The following is a 19,516-nucleotide window of genomic DNA, read 5'->3' as shown; positions in this document are numbered from 1 at the left end:
TTATGGACCTTGAGGCTCTCCGTGGGGCATACCGAGAGAGGCGGTCTCGTAGGTATGATAACTTAATTATCTCTTTTATTCATCTTCTTTCAATATATGCTGTTGCAAATACAGTGGTACCTCGCAAGACGAATGCCTCGCAAGACAAAAAACTCGCAAGACGAAAGGGTTTTTTGTTTTTTGAGCTGCTTCGCAAGACGATTTTCCCTATGGGCTTGCTTCGCAAGACGGAAACGTCTTGCAAGTTTGTTTCCTTTTTCTTAACACCGTTAATACAGTTGCGACTTGACTTCGAGGAGCAACTCATAGCACGCGGTGTGGTAGCCTTTTTTGAGGTTTTTAAAGACTTTGGTGATTTTTGAAGCTTTTTCAAAACTTTCCCAACACCGTGCTTCGCAAGACGAAAAAAATCGCAAGACGACAAAACTCGCGGAACGAATTAATTTCGCCTTGCGAGGCACCACTGTATATACTCCCTGCAAAGTTGAATAACTGTACACATCCTTTTAATTTTTAAAAAACAAATCCATTTTATTTATTTATACTTTTCAAGTTTATGCATTTCGCTAGCTTTCTACATTTCGCTACATTCATTTCGACATTTCAGAACTCGACTTCCTTCCCCCTCTGTCTGCGGTTCCTTAAATTAGTTTTGAATATCTCCTGCATGTCCAAATTAACTTAATCTGCTCATTTATTCGTTCCTTTATTTGTGATTTTCAGTTTCGTGCATTTCAATGGTTTTACATTTTAACCCCTCTTTCTGGAGTTCCTTACATTTATTTATTTTTATATCTTCTGCATATCCCAAATGAACTAAATTTGCTCTTTTACTCATCTGCACATAAATTACACCATAGGAGCCTACAGAAACACAAAAACACTGTTGCTGTATGTAGGTTTTATTTCATTTGATTTTTATCTTATATTTTGGAAATGTACATCCAGTTGTTTTCCCCGCTTTAATTTTTTCGGGTGCCCCTTAGAGAGTGGGGCCCTAAGCCAGAGCTTGTTTCGCTTATACGTAAACCCAGCACTGCCCGGTGAGGCAGAGGCAATATTTCCGAAATAAAATAATGAGCAACCTGGTCTCATGTGTTCCTCCAAAGGTATATCAGGAAAAAACATCTGCTGTCCCAAGAGAGGCTCGCAGCAGCTGGGGACAGGGGAAAAACAGAACCGGGAATTATTTGCAAAGGACCGTACGCTGATGGGTGCAGGGTCTGGGTGCCAGGGCCTTGCCACCCTTCCACCCCACAGCCGTGACCCCCTTCGGCTCCGACACAGCACCCTTGGGGCACAGCATGCCTAACTGAATTCTCCGCTGGAAGGTGGGTGCTATTGGGTTTCCGGGCTCTGTGCCAAAGCCCGGCTCACCTTACCTCTCTGCCATTCCACCTGGAGGCCAGGGGCATCAATAATTCAACCGGGGCGATCGTCTCCCGTTGTCCAGGTGAGGGGGGGACGCAGGTGGGGGCCCCGAATGCTGCGTAGGGCCAAGCGACCGAGCCGGGAAGGAGACGCAGAACGGCAAGGAGGGACGCCGATGGAGAACGGTGTGTCCCGGGAAACCGGGGGCTCCCAGGCCTCGTCCTCTTCCTCCGAAGGGGGCCGGGGCACCCCGGGGCAGAGCGGGGGCACCCCGGCGCCCCGCCAGCCCCGCGTGAGACCCCGACTCATCTTCCACACCCAGCTGGCCCACGGAAGCCCCACCGGAAAGATCGAAGGGTTCACCAATGTCAAGGAGTTGTACGCCAAAATCGCAGAGGTCTTCGACATCTCCCCCACAGAGGTGAGGCCTTTCTGGGTGGGGTGGAGAAGGAGAAATTCGGTTCGTAAGAGGAGACTCACTTGCCCATCCGAACACCCTGTTCCATCCCCTCCAACTTTTCTCCCCTGAAAATAGGGACGTCCTATTCCATCCCCTCCAACGTTTCTCCCCTGAAAATAGGGACGTCCTATTCCATCCCCTCCAATGTTTCTCCCCTGAAAAGAGGGACGTCCTATTCCATCCCCTCCAACGTTTCTCCCCTGAATAGAGGGACGTCCTATTCCATCCCCTCCAACGTTTCTCCCATGAAAATAGGGACGTCCTAAAGATACGCGGGACATTCCGGGATCAAATTAGAAACCGGGACATCTTCCGTAAACCCAGGACTGTCCCTGGAAAATAGGGACATTTGGAGGGTCTGCTGTTCTCACATGGATAACCAAGAAGCAACTGGTATTCAGAAGTCTTGCTGGCTCCCCTCAAGAACGCGGCCTCTATTTTCACGGCAAGCCTTTCGCCCTCCATGCATTTATCCCATCCTCTTTTAAAAACCATCCAATTTGGCGGCCGTCCCTTGTACCCTGTGGCAGGGAGTCCCCTAGATTAACTATGTGCTCCGTGAAGGAGTCCTTTCTTTTACCGGCCTGGAATCTTCTGACATTCGTCGGATGGCCCCAAAGTTCTAGAGTCAAGAAACGCCGCTCTCTTTGGAGATTCTCCAAGTTTTACACCCGGGTTTGATGAGGCCCTAAGCTACTGATGGTAATGGGGCTGTTTATATGTCCAGCTGTCCTTTGTCAACAACAAATCGTCGCTGTTTTTGGTGTTGAATGTATGCTATATGGCGATTTATGGACCTAATAGGTATCTCAAGCCATTAGCCCATGTTGCCCTGCAACCAGTCCATGCAGAATGTAGGTACCCTATATATAGAAAGGAGCAAACCAGGGAAATTTTAGGGAGCAGGCGGGGCCATGACTTACATCCTAGGAGCCTACACAACACAAAACCCTGTTGCTGCATGTAGGTTTTATTTTACTTGTTTTTTATCTTATATTTTGGAAATGTACATCCAGGTTTTTTTCCTCTTTAAATTTTTTGGGGGCCCCCAAGAGAGCGGGGCCCTAAATTACAGCTTGTTTTTTAAAAAAGGTAAAGGACCCCTGACAGTTAAGTCCAGTTGTTGACGACTCTGGGGTTGGGGCACTCATCTCGCTTTATAGGCCGAGGGAGCCGGTGTTTGTCCGCAGACAGTTTTTCCAGCAGGACTAAACCGCTTCTGGTGCATGACAGAAACCAGAGTGCATGGAAATGCCGTTTACCTTCCCTCCGGAGCGGTACCTATTGATCTACTTGCACTTTGAGGTGCTTTCGAACTGCTAGGTTGGCAGGAGCAGGGACCGAGCAACGAGAGCTCACCCCGTCATTGCGGGGATTCGAACCGCCGACCTTTTGATCGGCAAGCACAAGAGGCTCCGTGGTTTAGACCACAGCGCCACCCACGTCCCTACATAGCTTGTTTAGCTTATACGTAAATCCGGCACTGTGTGTGGGTTAAACCACAGAGCCTAGGACTTGCCGATCGGAAAGTCGGCGGTTCGAATCCCCGCAATGACGGGGTGAGCTCCCGTTGCTCAGTCCCTGCTCCTGTCCATCTAGCAGTTCGAAAGCACGTCAAAGTGCAAGTAGATAAATAGGTACCACTCCGGTGGGAAGGTAAACGGCGTTTCCGTGCGCTGCTCTGGTTCTCCAGAAGCGGCTTAGTCCTGCTGGCCACATGACCCGGAAGCTGTACACCGGCTCCCTCGGCCAGTAAAGCGAGATGAGCGCCGCAACCCCAGAGTCGGCCACGACTGGACCTAATGGTCAGGGGTCCCTTTACCTTTACATTTATCCCAAAACCTTTTTGCTTCTCTCTCGCTCTCTCCTTCCGCACCCCCTTTTGTCTCCCTCACCTCTTTTTCGACATCCCCACCCAACCCCTTGCTGGCCAACTCCGCCGGGGAGAAAAGCTTAAGCGTGGATCCGTTCTCTCCCCCAGATCCTTTTCTGCACCCTCAACACTCACAAGGTGGACATGCAAAAACTTCTCGGAGGCCAGATAGGTCTGGAGGACTTCATTTTCGCCCACATCCGCGGGGAGACGAAGGAGGTGGAGGTGACGAAGACGGAGGATGCTCTGGGTCTCACCATCACAGATAACGGGGCCGGATGTGCCTTCATCAAGGTCAGGATGAGGCCAGAGAAGGTCATGTCGGGAGATCTGAGTAGCTGAAAATGCAACTTTTCCTCCTGGCAAAGTTGAATGACTGTACACATCATTTTCATTATTATTATTATTATAAAATCCATGTTATTTATTTAGACTTTATGTACAGTGGTACCCTGGGTTAAGTACTTAATTCGTTCTGGAGGTCCGTACTTAACCTGAAACTGTTCTTAACCTGAAGCACCACTTTAGCTAATGGGGCCTCCTGCTGCTGCTGCGCCGCCGGAGCACGATTTCTGTTCTCATCCTGAAGCAAAGTTCGATATGATACGATACGATATCTTTATTGTCATTGTCCCATGCAGAACAATGAAATTGAAAAACTACATAAAACTACCACAAAACTACATAAAACTACATAAAAACTACATCAAACTACTACAAAACTACATAAAACATTCAAAAACCCCTAGGTTCTTAACCTAAAGCACTCTTTCTGGGTTAGTGGAGTCTGTAACCTGAAGCGTATGTAACCTGAAGCATATGTAACCCGAGGTACCACTGTATTATTATTAAATCCATTTTTTTTATTTATACTTTATGTATTTATTTATACTTTTCAAGTTTATGTATTTCACTCGTTTATGCATTTCACAGTGGTACCTTGGTTTTCAAACTTAATCCGGTCCGGAAGTCCGTTCCAAAACCAAAGCATTCCAAAACCGAGGCGTGCTTTCCCGTAGAAAGGAATGAAAAACGAATTAATCCATTCCAGACTTTTAAAAACAACCCCTAAAACAGCAACTGAACATGGATTTTACTATCTAACCAGACCATTGATCCATAAAACGAAAGCGATAAACAATGTACTGCAGTCACACAATCGATCCATAAGTAGCTGGACTGGGTTCTGCACAGTCACAAAAGCATAACGAAAAAGAGCCGCGAAAACGAAAATGCAAAATAAATAGCAAAAACAGGCAGCATAACACTCAAATCAGAAGTGTAACACTCAAAACGGAGCACGTTCGGCTTCTGAAAAACGTTCGCAAACCGGAACACTTACTTCCAGGTTTGCAGTGTTTGGGTTCCAAGTTGTTTGGCTACCAAGGTGTTTGAGAACCAAGGGACCGCTGTACATATCATTTTCAGGTAATTTATTTTTTTGAAGTTCGACAGGCTGTGTCTCTTAAATGGGACGGCGTGCCAGAAATTTAGCTGATGGTGCATGCACTCCCTTAACCTTGTTGTTGTTTAGTCGTTTAGTTGTGTCCAACTCTTCGTGACACCCTGGACGCCAGGCACTCCTGTCTTCCACTGCCCCCCCCAGTTTGGTCAAACTCATGCTGGTAGCTTCGAGAACACTGTCCCACCATCTCGTCCTCCGTCGTCCCCTTCTCCTTGTGCCCTCCATCTTTCCCAACATCAGGGTCTTTTCCAGGGAGTCTTCTCTTCTCCTGAGGTGGCCAAAGTCTTGGAGCCTCAGCTTCAGGATCTGTCCTTCCAGTGAGCACTCAGGGCTGATTTCCTTCCGAATGGAGAGGTTTGATCTTCTTGCAGTCCATGGGACTCTCCAGAGTCTCCTCCAGCACCAGAATTCAAAAGCATCCATTCTTCGGCGATCAGCCTTCTTGATGGTCCAGCTCTCACTTCCATACATCACTACTGGGGAAACCAGAGCTTTAACTATACGGACCTTTGTTGGCAAGGTGATGTCTCTGCTTTTTAAGATGCTGTCTAGGTTTGTCATTGCTTTTCTCCCTTAACCTACAGCGCATCAAAGAAGGCAGCATTATCAACCGCATCCCGGTCGTGTGCGTCGGAGACAGCATCGAGGCCATCAACGACCAAACCATCGTCGGGTGCCGCCACTACGAAGTTGCCAAGATGTTGCGTGAGATGCCGAAAGCCCAACCCTTCACCCTGCGCCTCGTGGAGCCGAAAAGGGCCTTTGGTGAGTTGGGGGGGAGAGGAAGACCCCCCTCAAGGGGGGCTGGGGAGAGACAGCAAGGGGGGGGGGATTTTGCACACGGGTAGAAAGGGACGCGGGTGGCACTGTGGGTTAAACCACAGAGCCCAGGGCTTGCTGATTGGAAGGTTGGCGGTTCAAATCCCTGCGACAGGGTGAGCTCCCGTTGTTCAGTCCCTGCTCCTGCCAACCTAGCAGTTTGAAAGCATGTCAAAGTGCAAGTAGATAAATAGGTACCGCTCCGGCGGGAAGGTAAACGGCGTTTCCGTGTGCTGCTCTGGTTCGCCAGAAGCGGCTTAGACCTGCTGGCCACATGACCCGGAAGCTGTACGCCGGCTCCCTCGGCCAATAAAGCGAGATGAGTGCTGCAACTCCAGAGTTGGCCACGACTGGACCTAATGGTCAGGGGTCCCTTTAAATAGACCTCAGCCTCCAGTGTACTTGGGAATGGCTGGTCCTGAATGGGGTAACTGTGCCCCTGAAGGACCAGGTGTGCAACCTGGGAGTCATTTTGGACTCACAGCTGTCCATGGAGGCGCAGGTCAATTCTGTGTCCAGGGCAACTCCATCTGGTACGCAGGATGAGATCCTCTCTGCCCGCAGACTGTCTGGCCAGAGTGGTGCCTGCTCTGGTTATCTCCCGCTTGGACTACTGCCATGCGCTCTACGTGGGGCTCCCTTTGAAGGTGACCCGGAAACTGCAACTAATCCAGAATGTGGCAGCCAGACTGGTGACTGGGAGCGGCCGCCAAGACCACATAACACCAGTCCTGAAAGACGTACATTGGCTCCCAGGACATTTCCGAGCACAATTCAAAGTGTTGGTGCTGACCTGTCCTAAACGGCCAAGTATACCTGAAGGAGCGTCTCCACCCCAGACACCGGGGTCCATCTCTGAGGGTCTTCTGGCGTCCCCTCCCTGCAAGAAGTGAGGTTACAGGGAACCAGGCAGAGGGCCTTCTCGGTGGTGGCGCCCGCCCTGTGGAACGCCCTCCCGTCAGATGTCAAGGAAATAAGCAACTATCTGACATTTAGAAGACATCTGAAGGCAGCCCTGTTTAGGGAAGCTTTTACTGACTGCTGTTTTAATGTATTCTGTTGGGAGCCGCCCAGAGTGGTTGGGGAAACCCAGCCAGATAGGCAGGGTATAAATAATATATTATTATTATTATTATTATTATTAGCATCAACCTGGTTGGGCTCGGAAGGTCCCCTAGTCCGGAACCCTGGAACCCCCCAAAAGTTTCAAAGAGCGAGCCGGGGGCCGCGCAATATTCCACAGCGATTTGCGCGCCCTGGATGCGAGTGTGTTGTGCAGCGTGCAAGTTAGACAGCAGCTGGCCAGAAACAGAATTGAGTTTGTCAAAGCAACCTAACTTATCAAAGCGATGCCATCCTTTTTCCGCTTCCTAGACATGATCAGCCAGAGAACACGAAGCAACAAAGTGCCCAGCGAGGGGAAAGTGGCCAGCGGGAAGGAGACACTGCGGCTACGATCCAAGGGCAGCGCCACGTTGGAGGAGGCGGTGAGTCGGTCCCGGTTCCAGTTTTGGTCCATGATTCGTCCCAGCTTCGGAGGTGTCGAAACAGCTCCTTGCCAAGGGTGCAAGGGAGCTTAGGCACGCCTCTCCTTCAGTCCCAGCCCGTTTCCTATTATTTTTCTCCCAGTGCTTTCCCGTAAAATCGCAGAATTGTAAATTGGGAATGGGCCCCATCTAGTCCAGGTGTCCCCAAACTCAGCCCTCCAGACGATTCTCCCGTAAAAATAGGAACGTCCTATTCCATCCCCTCCAACGTTTCTCCCCTGAAAATAGGGATGTCCTATTCCATCCCCTCCAACGTTTCTCCTGTGAAAATAGCAAAAGCATGATATTATGGGATCAAGACAGAAACCGGGACGGCTTCTGTAAATCTGAGACTTTCCGTGGAAAACAGGGACACTTGTAGGGTCTGCAAAAGGTCCACCCCATATGACACAATGCCCCCCTGGCAGCCTTTGCATTTCCCAACCTTTTTTGATACCCGACATATTCTGGGACTTTGCCCACCCATCCCAAGCCACGGCCTGGGGGGCCACCCATCTGACCTCCCCCCGTTCTCCCGCTTGTAGCCCAGCGAGTGCGAGGAGGAAGCCGCCGGGAAAGTCGACGACCTCCTGGAGAGTTATATGGGGATCCGAGACGTGGAACTGGGTGAGTGGAGAGGGGCAGGTCTCATGCCCTCTGAGACCCCCGGAGCATTGGTCAGCCCAGGAGTGGGTGGCCGCCATCCTGAGCTGGGTGGGACAACGGACCCGGGAGAGAGCTGGGTTCAGATTCTGCCATGCATCAGAAGGTCAGCGGTTCGAATCCCCGCAATGACGGGGTGAGCTTCTGTTGCTCGGTCTCTGCTCCTGCCAACCTAGCAGTTCAAAAGCACACCAGCGCAAGTAGATAAATAGGTACCGCTCCGTCAGGAAGGTAAATGGCGTTTCCGTGCGCTGCTCTGGTTCACCAGAAGCGGCTTAGTCCTGCCGGCCACATGACCCGGAAGCTGTACGCCGGCTCCCTCGGCCAATAAAGCGAGATGAGCGCTGCAACCCCAGAGTCGGCCACGACTGGACCTAATGGTCAGGGGTCCCTTTACTTTTACCATTGCAGACACATGGTTTATATACTGAACGTATGTGTTTGCCTTGTACATTTATGGATACACACACACACACACACACACACACACACACACACACACACACCGTATTTTTTGCTCTATAAGGCTCACTTTTCCCCTCCTAAAAAGTAAGGGGAAATGTGTGTGCGTCTTACGGAGCGAATGCAGGCTGCGCAGCTATCCCAGAAGCCAGAACAGCAAGAGGGATGGCTGCTTTCGCTGCGCAGCGATCCCTCTTGCTGTTCTGGCTTCTGAGATTCAGAATAATTTTTTTCTTGTTTTCCTCCTCCAAAAACTAGGTGCGTCTTGTGGTCTGGTGCGTCTTATAGAGCGAAAAATACGGTTTTATTTATATATATATTCTTTTGTTATAGGAATTCTAAGGTCACACACACACATATATATATATATATTTATATATATGTGACCTTAGAATACACACACACACACACACACACACACACACACACATATATATATATATATATGACCTTAGAATTCCTATAACAAAAGAATTGTAGCTTCAGAAGGGGACACCCCAGGGTCATCTAGTCTGACCCGCTGCAACGCAGGGCTCTTAACACCCCTGAATGGTAAATTTGGCCATGGGAAACCTCTCTGGTGCCCCCCTTTCATGTCTTGCAGCCTCGAGTATGGTGGAAATGGCCAAGGGACGGCAGGGCTCTGAAGATTTCGCCCGCGGCCTGGATCTCCTTCTGGGAGAGTTTGCCTTCCCAGAAGAATTTGTCGCCGAGGTCTGGAGAACCATCTGCGAGGCCAAGGGGAGCCCCAAGTAGAGGCGAAGATCTTCTGTCTCTCCATCCTTATCTGTCTTCCGCTAGGCTTCCTGCGCCTCTTATCCCAGCCGGTTTTTTCAAGGTCTTTGGTTTCCATCCAGATACACAAACTCGTTTTTCTCTTTCTTTTTTTAAGAAAGGAAAGAAAAGCGGAATTAATCTGCAGCTCTCGTTTGTTCGTTTTTTTTAAAGAAGCGCCCATCTCATACCCTCCGATGAAAACAGGGACGTCCTATTCCATCATAATACAGTGGTAGCTCAGGTTAAGTACTTAATTCGTTCCGGAGGTCCGTTCTTAACCTGAAACTGTTCTTGACCTGAAGCACCACTTTAGCTAATGGGGCCTCCCGCTGCTGCCGCACGATTTCTGTTCTCATCCTGAAGCAAAGTTCTTAACCTGAAGCTCTATTTCTGGGTGAGCAGAGTCTGTAACCTGAAGCGTCTGTAACCCGAGGTACCACTGAAATAGTAATAGTTTTATTATCTATACCCCGGCTGAGTTGCCCCAGCTACTCTGGGCAACTTCCAGCATATATAAAAACATAATAAAATGTGAAACTTTTAAAACTTCCCTGTACAGGGCTGCCTTCAGATGTCTTCTAAAGGTTGTCAAGTTACTTATCTCCTTGGCTCAGGGGTCGCATAACTCCATCCCCTCCAACGTTTCTCCCCTGAAAAGAGGGACGTCCTATTCCATCCCCTCCAACGTTTCTCCCCTGAAAAGAGGGATGTCCTATTCCATCCCCTCCAACGTTTCTCCCCTGAAAAGAGGGACGTCCTATTCCATCCCCTCCAACGTTTCTCCCCTGAAAAGAGGGACGTCCTATTCCATCCCCTCCAACGTTTCTCCCCTGAAAAGAGGGACGTCCTATTCCTTCCCCTCCAACGTTTCTCCCCTGAAAATAGGGACGTCCTATTCCATCCCCTCCAACGTTTCTCCCCTGAAAATAGGGACGTCCTATTCCATCCCCTCCAACGTTTCTCCCATGAAAAGGGGGACCTTCTGGGACCAAATCGGAAACTGGGGTGGCTTTTGTAAATCCAGGACTGTCCCTTGAATATAGGAGGGCCTGAGATCTTCTCCGGAAGGCTGTGCTTGGCTTTGCTGATCAATGCATTTTCTTCACCCCAATGCCGGCAACACAAACATTCCCACAAAGGAGATGTATGTCCCACATACACCCCCAAAATGGACCTCCACGGACCACCTTATTTTGTGAGGCTCCCCACCCCCCGTGCTCAGGTCTACATGAACCCGAACCTCAGCCCTATCACTCACAAGCCCTGTTTTTTTTGCAGCAAAGCTTCGCGTTAATGAAAAACCAGGATTGTAATAAAAAATAAAAGGTAACGTCAACACTAATTTTCTCAGAAGGAAGCCCCTCAACTTTCCGGAACTCTCCCGCCTTTGACTGCGATGTACATAAAGTTGTGTTGGTTTGTTTTTCAAATAATTAAAAAAGTTATTTAAAAACCATTCCTTTTTTAAAAAAAGAAAGAAAGGGGAGATTCGTTTCTTCAAGGGCAGTACGGCTCAGTAGGCAGAGCACCCGCCGTGCATGCAAAAGGTCCCGGGTGCAAGATAGAGCATTTCCCAGGAAGGTTCGGAGAGATGCGTTGGAAAACCTGAAAACCTGGAGAGCAGCTGCCGGTCCGTGCAGACAGCCTTGGGCCACATGGACTGGTGGTTTTCTTTGGCAAATGAAATTTGGTTGCCAAGAGCTCCACGCAGCTTCCCAAGTCTCGCTCCTCTCCAGGGCTGTTCCCAAGCAATCTGAGACTGCGCCCGTGTGAACCTGACCTCCCCTCCACTCTTTTCATGCCGCTCTTGATTCTGGGAGACAAGCAGGGAGGGGAGCTGGTCACAGCAGGAGGGGGAGACCTCCTTGCCTCTTCCCCAGCCGGCCTCATCTCTGCCTCTTGGCCTCCCTCTATTCACAACCATGAGGTCTAGCAACTTGCACCGCCTTCCCCATCCATTCTTCCCTTTGAGGCCGGGAGCCCAGGGATTCTGAGCTGCATGCTGGGATGTGCTTGTGCGTGCCCCAAATAAATAATAATAATAATAATAATAATAATAATAATAATAATAATAAGTTATTATTTATACCCTGCCCATCTGGCTGGGCTTCCCCAGCCACTCTGGGAAGCTTCCAAAAAAATATTAAAATTCTGCAATACATCAAACATTAAAAGCTTCCCGAAACAGGGCTGCCTTCAGATGTCTTCTAAAGGTCTGGTAGTTGTTGTTCTCTTTGACATCTGGTGGGAGGGCGTTCCACAGGGAGGGCGCCACCACCGAGAAGGCCCTCTGCCTGGTTCCTGTAACTTGGCTTCTCGCAGGGAGGGAACCACCAGAAGGCCCTCGGAGCTGGACCTGTGTCCAGGTAGAACAATGGGGGTGGAGACGCTCCTTCAGATATACTGGACCAAAACCAAATTCCATCTTAAGTGCCTTCGTTACGCCGATGAGGGGACAAACCCTAAACCGTTACGAGGAGGGAACCGGCAACAAATCGCCCTGTCTAAGTTGGAGATAACTTTTTATTGGCAACAGCACGATCCACACGGACTTGGCGGGCTGTCAGGCCTAATGAGCACAGCAGCTCATTCATTCCCCTAGGTCTTGCCCCATGGATCAGTTGCCAAGGCTGAAAATCCCCCTCCCCACAGCCGTCTTAAGTCCCCTCCTCTCCAGGGTTTTCCCCATGCAATCGGAGACGGCACCAGCCGGAAGCCAACCTAACCTCCGCCCTTTTCATGCCGCTTCTGTTTCTGGGAGACTGGGGAGCTTGTGGCAGCAGGAGGCGGAGACCCCCTTGCCTCTTCCCCAGCCAGACGCCTCTCTGCCTCTTGGACTCCATCCTCCTCTCCTGCGTCCGCTTCTGCCTCCGAGTCTGGACTGCTCTCTGCCACAGACTCTTCCCCGCTCACAAAGCCCTGATGCCTCTTCGGTTTCCAACACCTCCTCCCCCCAGTCTTCTCCCTCTGACCACTCGCTGTCATCCCACCACCAATCCCCGGGCTCTGAGCCTCCGCAGCTTCCCAAACCCTTCCTCTGCAGGGCTTTCCCCAAGCAATCGGAGACTGCGCCCATTTGCAGCCAACCTTCCCTCCGCCCTTTTCATGCGTCTCCTGGTTCTGGGAGAGGAGGGGAGCAGGCAGGAGGGGGAGACCCCCTCTTCTTCAGCAGCTTGGCCCCACTGAAAGGAGCTTCCCCTCCTTTCCAGTCTCTGCTTCCGCCTCTGATTCTGGACTGCTCTCTGGCACAGACTCTCCCCGCTCACTAAGCCCTGTTCCCTCTTCCGACACCTCCTCTTCCAGCCTTCTCCCTCTGATCACTCGCTGTCGTCCCACCACCCATCCCCGGGCTCTGAGCCTTCTTCCCTTGGGGGTCCCCTACGCTTCCTCCCCCCCCCCATTCCTCTGCGCCCAACCGGCACCTCGTCTCAGAAAAACAACCACCACCAACGACCACAGGCAGGAGATCCCACAGGCTTTATTAAGGCAACAATTACGCATGCACAAATCCATGCAGTTGTGTCGCTCCCTCTTCCCATGACGATCCAGGGACCCCCCCAATTCCGGCTGCAGGATACAGAGCGTCCATTCGCCACCCACAATGTCTGTCGGAAAGAGAACCGCACCGTCCACTCGTCCTGTCCCTAAGTGAGCGTTCAGGCTCGATGCGCCCGTTTTTAAACATGCTATATTTTTGGCACCACCAACAAAACAAAGGGAGAAGAGCTTTGGGGCTCAGGATCAGATGTCGAGGGGGGCGCAGGATGAGGCAGAGAGGGCATGCATGTATGTGTCTATCGCCACCCTGGGACCCAGAGGGTGTGATGCGGGAGGTCAACAGCAGGGGGCGCCAGAGCCAACGGGAGGAAGACCCGATGAATTCTACTTCCCACTGCGATCGAAATGATTCAACCGCCCCATTCCAAATCAGGTTTATTATCAAAAGTTTTAATGGGACGCGGGTGGCGCTGTGGATTAAACCGCAGAGCCTAGGGGCTTGCCGATCAGAAGGTTGGCGGTTCGAATCCCCGCAATGACGGGGTGAGCTCCCGTTGCTCGGTCCCTGCTCCTGCCAACCTAGCAGTTCGAAAGCACGTCAAAGTGCAAGTAGATAAATAGGTACCGCTCCGGCGGGAAGGTAAACGGCGTTTCCGTGCGCTGCTCTGGTTCGCCAGAAGCGGCTTCGTCCTGCTGGCCACATGACCCAGAAGCTGTACGCCGGCTCCCTCGGCCAGTAAAGCGAGATGAGCGCCGCAACCCCAGAGTCGGCCACGACTGGACCTAATGGTCAGGGGTCCCTTTACCTTCTACCCGCCTACATTAAGGTTACCAGACGTCCCCGTTTCCCTGATTTACAGATCAGTCCTTTGTCAAAATCCATCTGTTTAGTGGGAAGTTGAAAAGCGTTCCTGAATTCATTGGAAAAATCTGGTCACCTTAGCCGATGTTCCAGCCGGGATTAACATCGCCGGAGGAGGCGAAAACATGCCCGGCTCCTTCGACCGTTCGGAACCGACTCACAAATTTGGGAACCCTGAGAGACGTTTAGCCGAACCCCAGGAAATAAAGGAATCGCAGCTCATGCTAGGTTAGGGGGTCACCAGTTCGGGATTGGGGACCGGCCCTGCGAAGGGGCACAGAACTGTTGGCACGGGCGGCAGGAAATTGAGAGCGCCTTCGCCGCCCTGTTTATAGCACAGAGCGGCGCACATCGGAGCTTAGATGCTGCGGAGACACGGGCGCAGACGGGCTTCGCCAGGGAGGGGCTGTACCACTTTCCCCTCCCCTCCCGTCGTCGCAGACCCCCTGTCCTACTGGAGCACAGATTCCTGGGTGAATTTCCTCCTCAGGGATGGGTTGAGCACCGGGTACAGTGAGACGATGGAGGGCCGGGTTTTGAAACTGGGGTAGATCCTTCGCAGCACCGCCCGCCGGAAGAGGATGTAGACCCAGGGATCCAGGATCTGGTTCCAGGTTGCGACTCGAAGGTAGATGAGGAGCTGGATTTCGGTGTCCCGGGGGATCTGGTTGAGGGGCAAGCCGCCTCGGGGAGCTTGGAGAGCCGTCTGCGCGATGAGGATCTGCGGGACAGGGAAAGAGAATACGATGAAAACGATGTATATAGATGGTATATTAAAGGTAAAGGGACCCCTGACCATTAGGGTCATGGACCACAAGCACAGCTTCGCCATCAGAAAGGTTTTCATTGATGTGCAAAACTGCAGTTCATGCCGATGACTCCCACAAGCTACCGTATTTCTCGCTCTATAAGACGCACCAGACCACAAGACGCACCTAGATTTTGGAGGAAGAAAACAAGAAAAAATATATTCTGAATCTCAGGAGCCAGAACAGCAAGAGGGATCGCTGCGCAGCGAAAGCAGCAATCCCTCTTGCTGTTCTGGCTCCTGGGATAGCTGCGCAGCCTGCATTCGCTCCGTAAGACGCACACACATTTCCCCTTACTTTTTAGGAGGGGGAAAGTGTGCCTTATAGAGCAAAAAATACGGTATCTATCTATCTATATCTATCATCTATCTATCTATCTATCTATCTATCTATCTATCTATCTATCTATCTATCTATCATCTATCTATCATCATCTATCTATCTATCTATCTATCTATCTATCTATCTATCTATCATCTATCTATCTATATCATCTATCATCTCTATCTATCCATCCATCTATCCATCTATCCATCTATCCATCCATCTATCCATCCATCTATCTATCATCTATCTATCTATCATCTATCTATCTATCTATCTATCTATCTATCTATCTATCATCTATCCATCTATCTATTTATCTATCCATCTATCTATCCATCTATCCATCTATCCATCTATCCATCTATCTATCTATCTATCTATCTATCTATCATCTATCCATCTATCCATCTCTCTATCTATCTATCTATCTATCTAGGTCCCCCTTCTGTGGCCAAGCCCCTCACTCACCAGCAGGGGGAGCCAGCAGACACTGGCGATGACCATGATGCCTAGCAGTTGCACCATCATCTCCACCTCGCTGTCTCGCCGCCTCTGGACGGACTCGGAGTCGTGGTAGACGCGGCAGAGGGTGACCACGCTGACCGTGTTGAGCAGGAAGGAGAGGCCCACGCAGAAGAGGCCGAGGAGAGCGAAGATGAGGCAGAAGACCACGTTCCTGGGGTCGTGGAGCAACGTCAGGAAGCACCAAGAGTTGGGGTACTGCAGGGTGTAGTCGCCCAGGCCGAAGACGGGCAGAAGGCCGAGGATGAAGCCCCCAGCCCACACCAGCCCCACCAACGTCCATGCCCGCTGTTTGGTCATCTTGGTGGAGCGGGAGAAGGGCCGGTTGATGCCCAGGAAGCGTTCTCCAGCCATGGTGGCACCGAGGAGCAAGGGGCACAACCCGAAGAAGATCATCACCAGGCCCATGAAGTTGCAGAGGTGGCAACCAGGGTCCACCAGCCTCCAGTCGAAGCGAGTGAAGTGGTACGGGACCACGATGGAGAAGGTCAACAAGAGGCCCATGAAGTCGGTGGCCACCAGCCCGCAGAGGAAGACCAGGAAAGACGAGCGCGAACGGCTGTGCATCTTCCGGGAGGAGTTGACCAACACGCAGAAGGCGAAGAGGTTGGAGGAGAGTCCGATGAGGCCGAAGACGGTGGAAAACCACGGCGAGGCGGCCGCGTCGCCGCGATACGCCTCCGTGCCGTTGGCGCTCCGGAAACAGGAGCCGAGGGTGCGGTTCTCGGTGGAGTTTGCCATCGCCCCGGCGCTCAGCGCGGTCCTGGGGAAGGAGACTCGCTGAGGGGTCCTCCTGGGTGCGAGGAGGTGGCGGCCGGTGGTCTCGCGGCGCCCATCGCGTGGCGTGGTGGGGTCAGTCTGCTGGCTCTGAGCAGAGAGAGAGGGAAAGGGTCAGGTCTCATCTGGACAACCTGTTTATCAGTCAATCAATCAATCAATCAATCAATCGGTCAATCTTTATAGTGGTACCTCAGGTTAAGTACTTAATTCGTTCCGGAGGTCCGTTCTTAACCTGAAACTGTTCTTAACCTGAAGCACCACTTTAGCTAATGGGGCCTCCCGCTGCCGCCGCGCCACCGGAGCACGATTTCTGTTCTCATCTTGAAGCAATGTTCTTAACCCGAGGTACTATTTCTGGGTTAGCGGAGTCTTTAACCTGAAGCGTATGTAACCTGAAGCGTATGTAACCCGAGGTACCACTGTATTACGGTCCAGAGACCCAACAAATCGTCACACAGCACAATTCGGTCCATTCAGCATTACCGACGGAAGAAGAATGGCAAATGAAATTAGTGGACTGTGGAGAACTCGATAAATGAACAGGAACGATTCGGAACCTGTGGGATCAGAGATTCTTAGAGGACCGGAGTACAGTGGTACCTCGGGTTAAGTACTTAATTCGTTCCGGAGGTCCGTTCTTAACCTGAAACTGTTCTTAACCTGAAGCACCACTTTAGCTAATGGGGCCTCCTGCTGCTGCCGTGCCGCAGGAGCGCGATTTCTGTTCTTATCCTGAAGCAAAGTTCTTAACCTGAAGCACTATTTCTGGGTTAGCGGAGTCTGTAACCTGAAGCGTATGTAACCTGAAGCGTATGTAACCCGAGGTACCACTGTAAATATTTGAACCATTTGAAAAGCAATTGGGATAAACGGATTACGCTAGCAGGACTGCAAGAAGGAGGACTTTGTGAAATATTGCAGGGAGACTTTGAAAAGAATTAGTTAAGGACAATGAAAAGTAATAGAGAAATTAAGAAATGCAGAGCAAGTGATAAAGAACGGAGAATCTTCAGAGGTTGTTGACAGAATTCTAAAATACTGTATAAGATAAGAAGTTATGTTAAATGATTGTTGGAACTTATATATGTGTGTGTGTGTTTGTGTGTGCGCGTGTATTAGTGATGTATGGAAGTGAGAGCTGGACCATCAAGAAGGCTGATCGCCGAAGAATGGATGCTTTTGAATTCTGGTGCTGGAGGAGACTCTTGAGAGTCCCATGGACTGCGAGAAGATCAAACCTCTCCATTCGGAAGGAAATCAGCCCTGAGTGCTCACTGGAAGGACAGATCCTGAAGCTGAGGCTCCAAGACTTTGGCCACCTCAGGAGAAAAGAAGACTCCCTGGAAAAGACCCTGATGTGGGGAAAGATGGAGGGCGCAAGGAGAAGGGGACGACGGAGGACGAGATGGTGGGACAGTGTTCTCGAAGAGACCAGCATGAGTTTGACCAAACTGGGGGAGGCAGTGGAAGACAGGAGGGCCTGGCGTGCTCTGGTCCAGGGGGTCACAAAGAGGCGGACATGACTAAACGACTAAACAACAAGAACATATATATATATAACCTCCAAGGAAGGAGAACGCTCCACCTTCCAAAGGACTCAGTCCCGCTGTCAAAGAGATCTTGCCACGCCAAAAGCTCCCCCTGATGTCTAGTCAGCGAGGATTGGGACCCCAGCCAGACTGCCATTGGCTTCTGCTCAGCAACTTGAGCGAAACCATTTGTGGAAAGTTAGCATAATCCCGTTCTCTGCATTGTTTAAAAGAAGTTGTATCCAGCTTTTCAGCTATCGGACGGCCCCTAAGTTATTCGAAGACATCGGTGATGGACGAGTTTATTCCCAGATCTTCTCTCCACCCCTCTCCACATCTCTCCTTCGACCATTCCTCATCAGGCTCAGTTTCCAGACCCTTGACCATCTCAGTCGCCCTCCTCTGCCCACCTTCCAGCTTGTCAACCTCCTTCTTAAATTGAGGCGCCCAGAACAGGACACAGTATTCCAGGCGTGGTTTGACCCATGCAGAATAGAGCGGGACTATGACTTAAATCAGGGACGCAGGTGGCGCTGTGGGTTAAACCACAGAGCCTAGGGCTTGCCGATCAGAAGGTCGGCAGTTCGAATCCCCGCAATGAGGGGGTGAGCTCCCGTTGCTCGGTCCCTGCTCCTGCCAACCTAGCAGTTCGAAAGCACCTCAAAGTGCAAGTAGATAAATAGGTACCGCTCCGGCGGGAAGGTAAACGGCGTTTCCGTGCGCTGCTCTGGTTCGCCAGAAGCGGCTTAGTCCTGCTGGCCACATGACCTGGAAGCTGTACGCCGGCTCCCTCGGCCAGTAAAGCGAGATGAGCGCCGCAACCCCAGAGTCGGCCACGACTGGACCTAATGGTCAGGGGTCCCTTTACCTTTATGACTTAAATCAGGGACGCAGGTGGCACTGTGGGTTAAACCACAGAGCCTAGGACTTGCCGATCAGAAGGTTGGCAGTTCAAATCCCTACGACGGGGTGAGCTCCCATTGCTCGGTCCCTGCTCCTGCCAACCTAGCAGTTCAAAAGCACACCAGTGCAAGTAGATAAATAGGTACCACTGTGGTGGGAAGGTAAACGGTGTTTCCGTGCACTGCTCTGGTTCGCCAGAAGCGGCTTAGTCCTGCTGGCCACATGACCCGGAAGCTGTACGCTGGCTCCCTCGGCCAATAAAGCGAGATGAGCGCCGCAACCCCAGAGTCGGCCACGACTGGACCTAATGGTCAGGGGTCCCTTTACCTTTACTACTCAAATCTGGACACTAGACTTCTGTTGACGCAGCCTAGAATTGCATTCAGCTTTTTCCCGCGGCTGCATCGCACCCATCATGCGTTTCTGCCCACGGCTTAGGATCGGAGCGCTTGCGAGATCGGAGCATTTGCTTCCTGCGATTCCGGGAAGCTCTCTAGGGGGCCAGGATCGGCCCTCAGCATGTGTGAGATTGCCCCACAGACATTTGACCCGGCGGATCAGACAAACATCGCAACTGCTTTCCCTCGGACCGTAAATCAAGGCTGTAATAAAGTAGGAATTCCTATGGCTTCCAGGAACTGACGCAAGATCAAGAGAAGTCAGCCAAGGATTGGGGGCCGGGGGCAACCAGCTGGGACGGCCTGCCCTTAGAAGCACAAATTTATTTAAGCAGGGAGCGTCCCGCTGGGAGCAGGGGGTCAGGAAACAGAAGCTGCGCGGCCCCATCTCATAGCTCGCCACTGACGCCATCCATGCCACGCACTTGAATCCCAGAGAATCTAGGAACTCTACTTTCATGGCGCTACAACT

At 51.2% G+C, this 19,516-nt stretch overlaps 2 protein-coding genes across 2 annotated transcripts in view; one reads left to right on the top strand and one right to left on the bottom strand.

Moving 5' to 3' along the window:
- The first annotated feature begins 1,178 nt into the window (after nucleotides 1-1,178).
- On the top strand, nucleotides 1,179-9,962 carry GIPC3 (GIPC PDZ domain containing family member 3). The gene is made up of 6 exons (XM_077921781.1): nucleotides 1,179-1,792; nucleotides 3,813-3,998; nucleotides 5,754-5,934; nucleotides 7,363-7,475; nucleotides 8,060-8,141; nucleotides 9,244-9,962. Exons 1-6 carry the CDS (start codon nucleotides 1,484-1,486, stop codon nucleotides 9,393-9,395), a joined length of 1,023 nt encoding a protein of 340 aa, XP_077777907.1. The 5' UTR covers nucleotides 1,179-1,483; the 3' UTR covers nucleotides 9,396-9,962.
- Nucleotides 9,963-12,874: 2,912 nt separating this feature from the next.
- Nucleotides 12,875-19,516, bottom strand: part of TBXA2R (thromboxane A2 receptor) — a 19,813-nt gene continuing 13,171 nt past the window's right edge. Inside the window, exons 2-3 of the mRNA XM_077921818.1 lie at nucleotides 15,381-16,301; nucleotides 12,875-14,497 (exon numbers count right to left, since the gene is read on the bottom strand). Of these exons, the coding sequence (XP_077777944.1) occupies nucleotides 14,228-14,497; nucleotides 15,381-16,175 (1,065 nt within the window). The 5' untranslated portion in view covers nucleotides 16,176-16,301 and the 3' untranslated portion in view covers nucleotides 12,875-14,227. The remainder of the gene's footprint in view (nucleotides 14,498-15,380; nucleotides 16,302-19,516) is intronic.

This window comes from Podarcis muralis, chromosome 18 (genome assembly GCF_964188315.1).
Source record: "Podarcis muralis chromosome 18, rPodMur119.hap1.1, whole genome shotgun sequence".
Taxonomy (NCBI): Eukaryota; Metazoa; Chordata; class Lepidosauria; order Squamata; family Lacertidae; genus Podarcis; species Podarcis muralis.
Note: the sequence above shows the minus strand (reverse complement) of the source record. Positions and strands in the feature narration are given on the sequence as shown.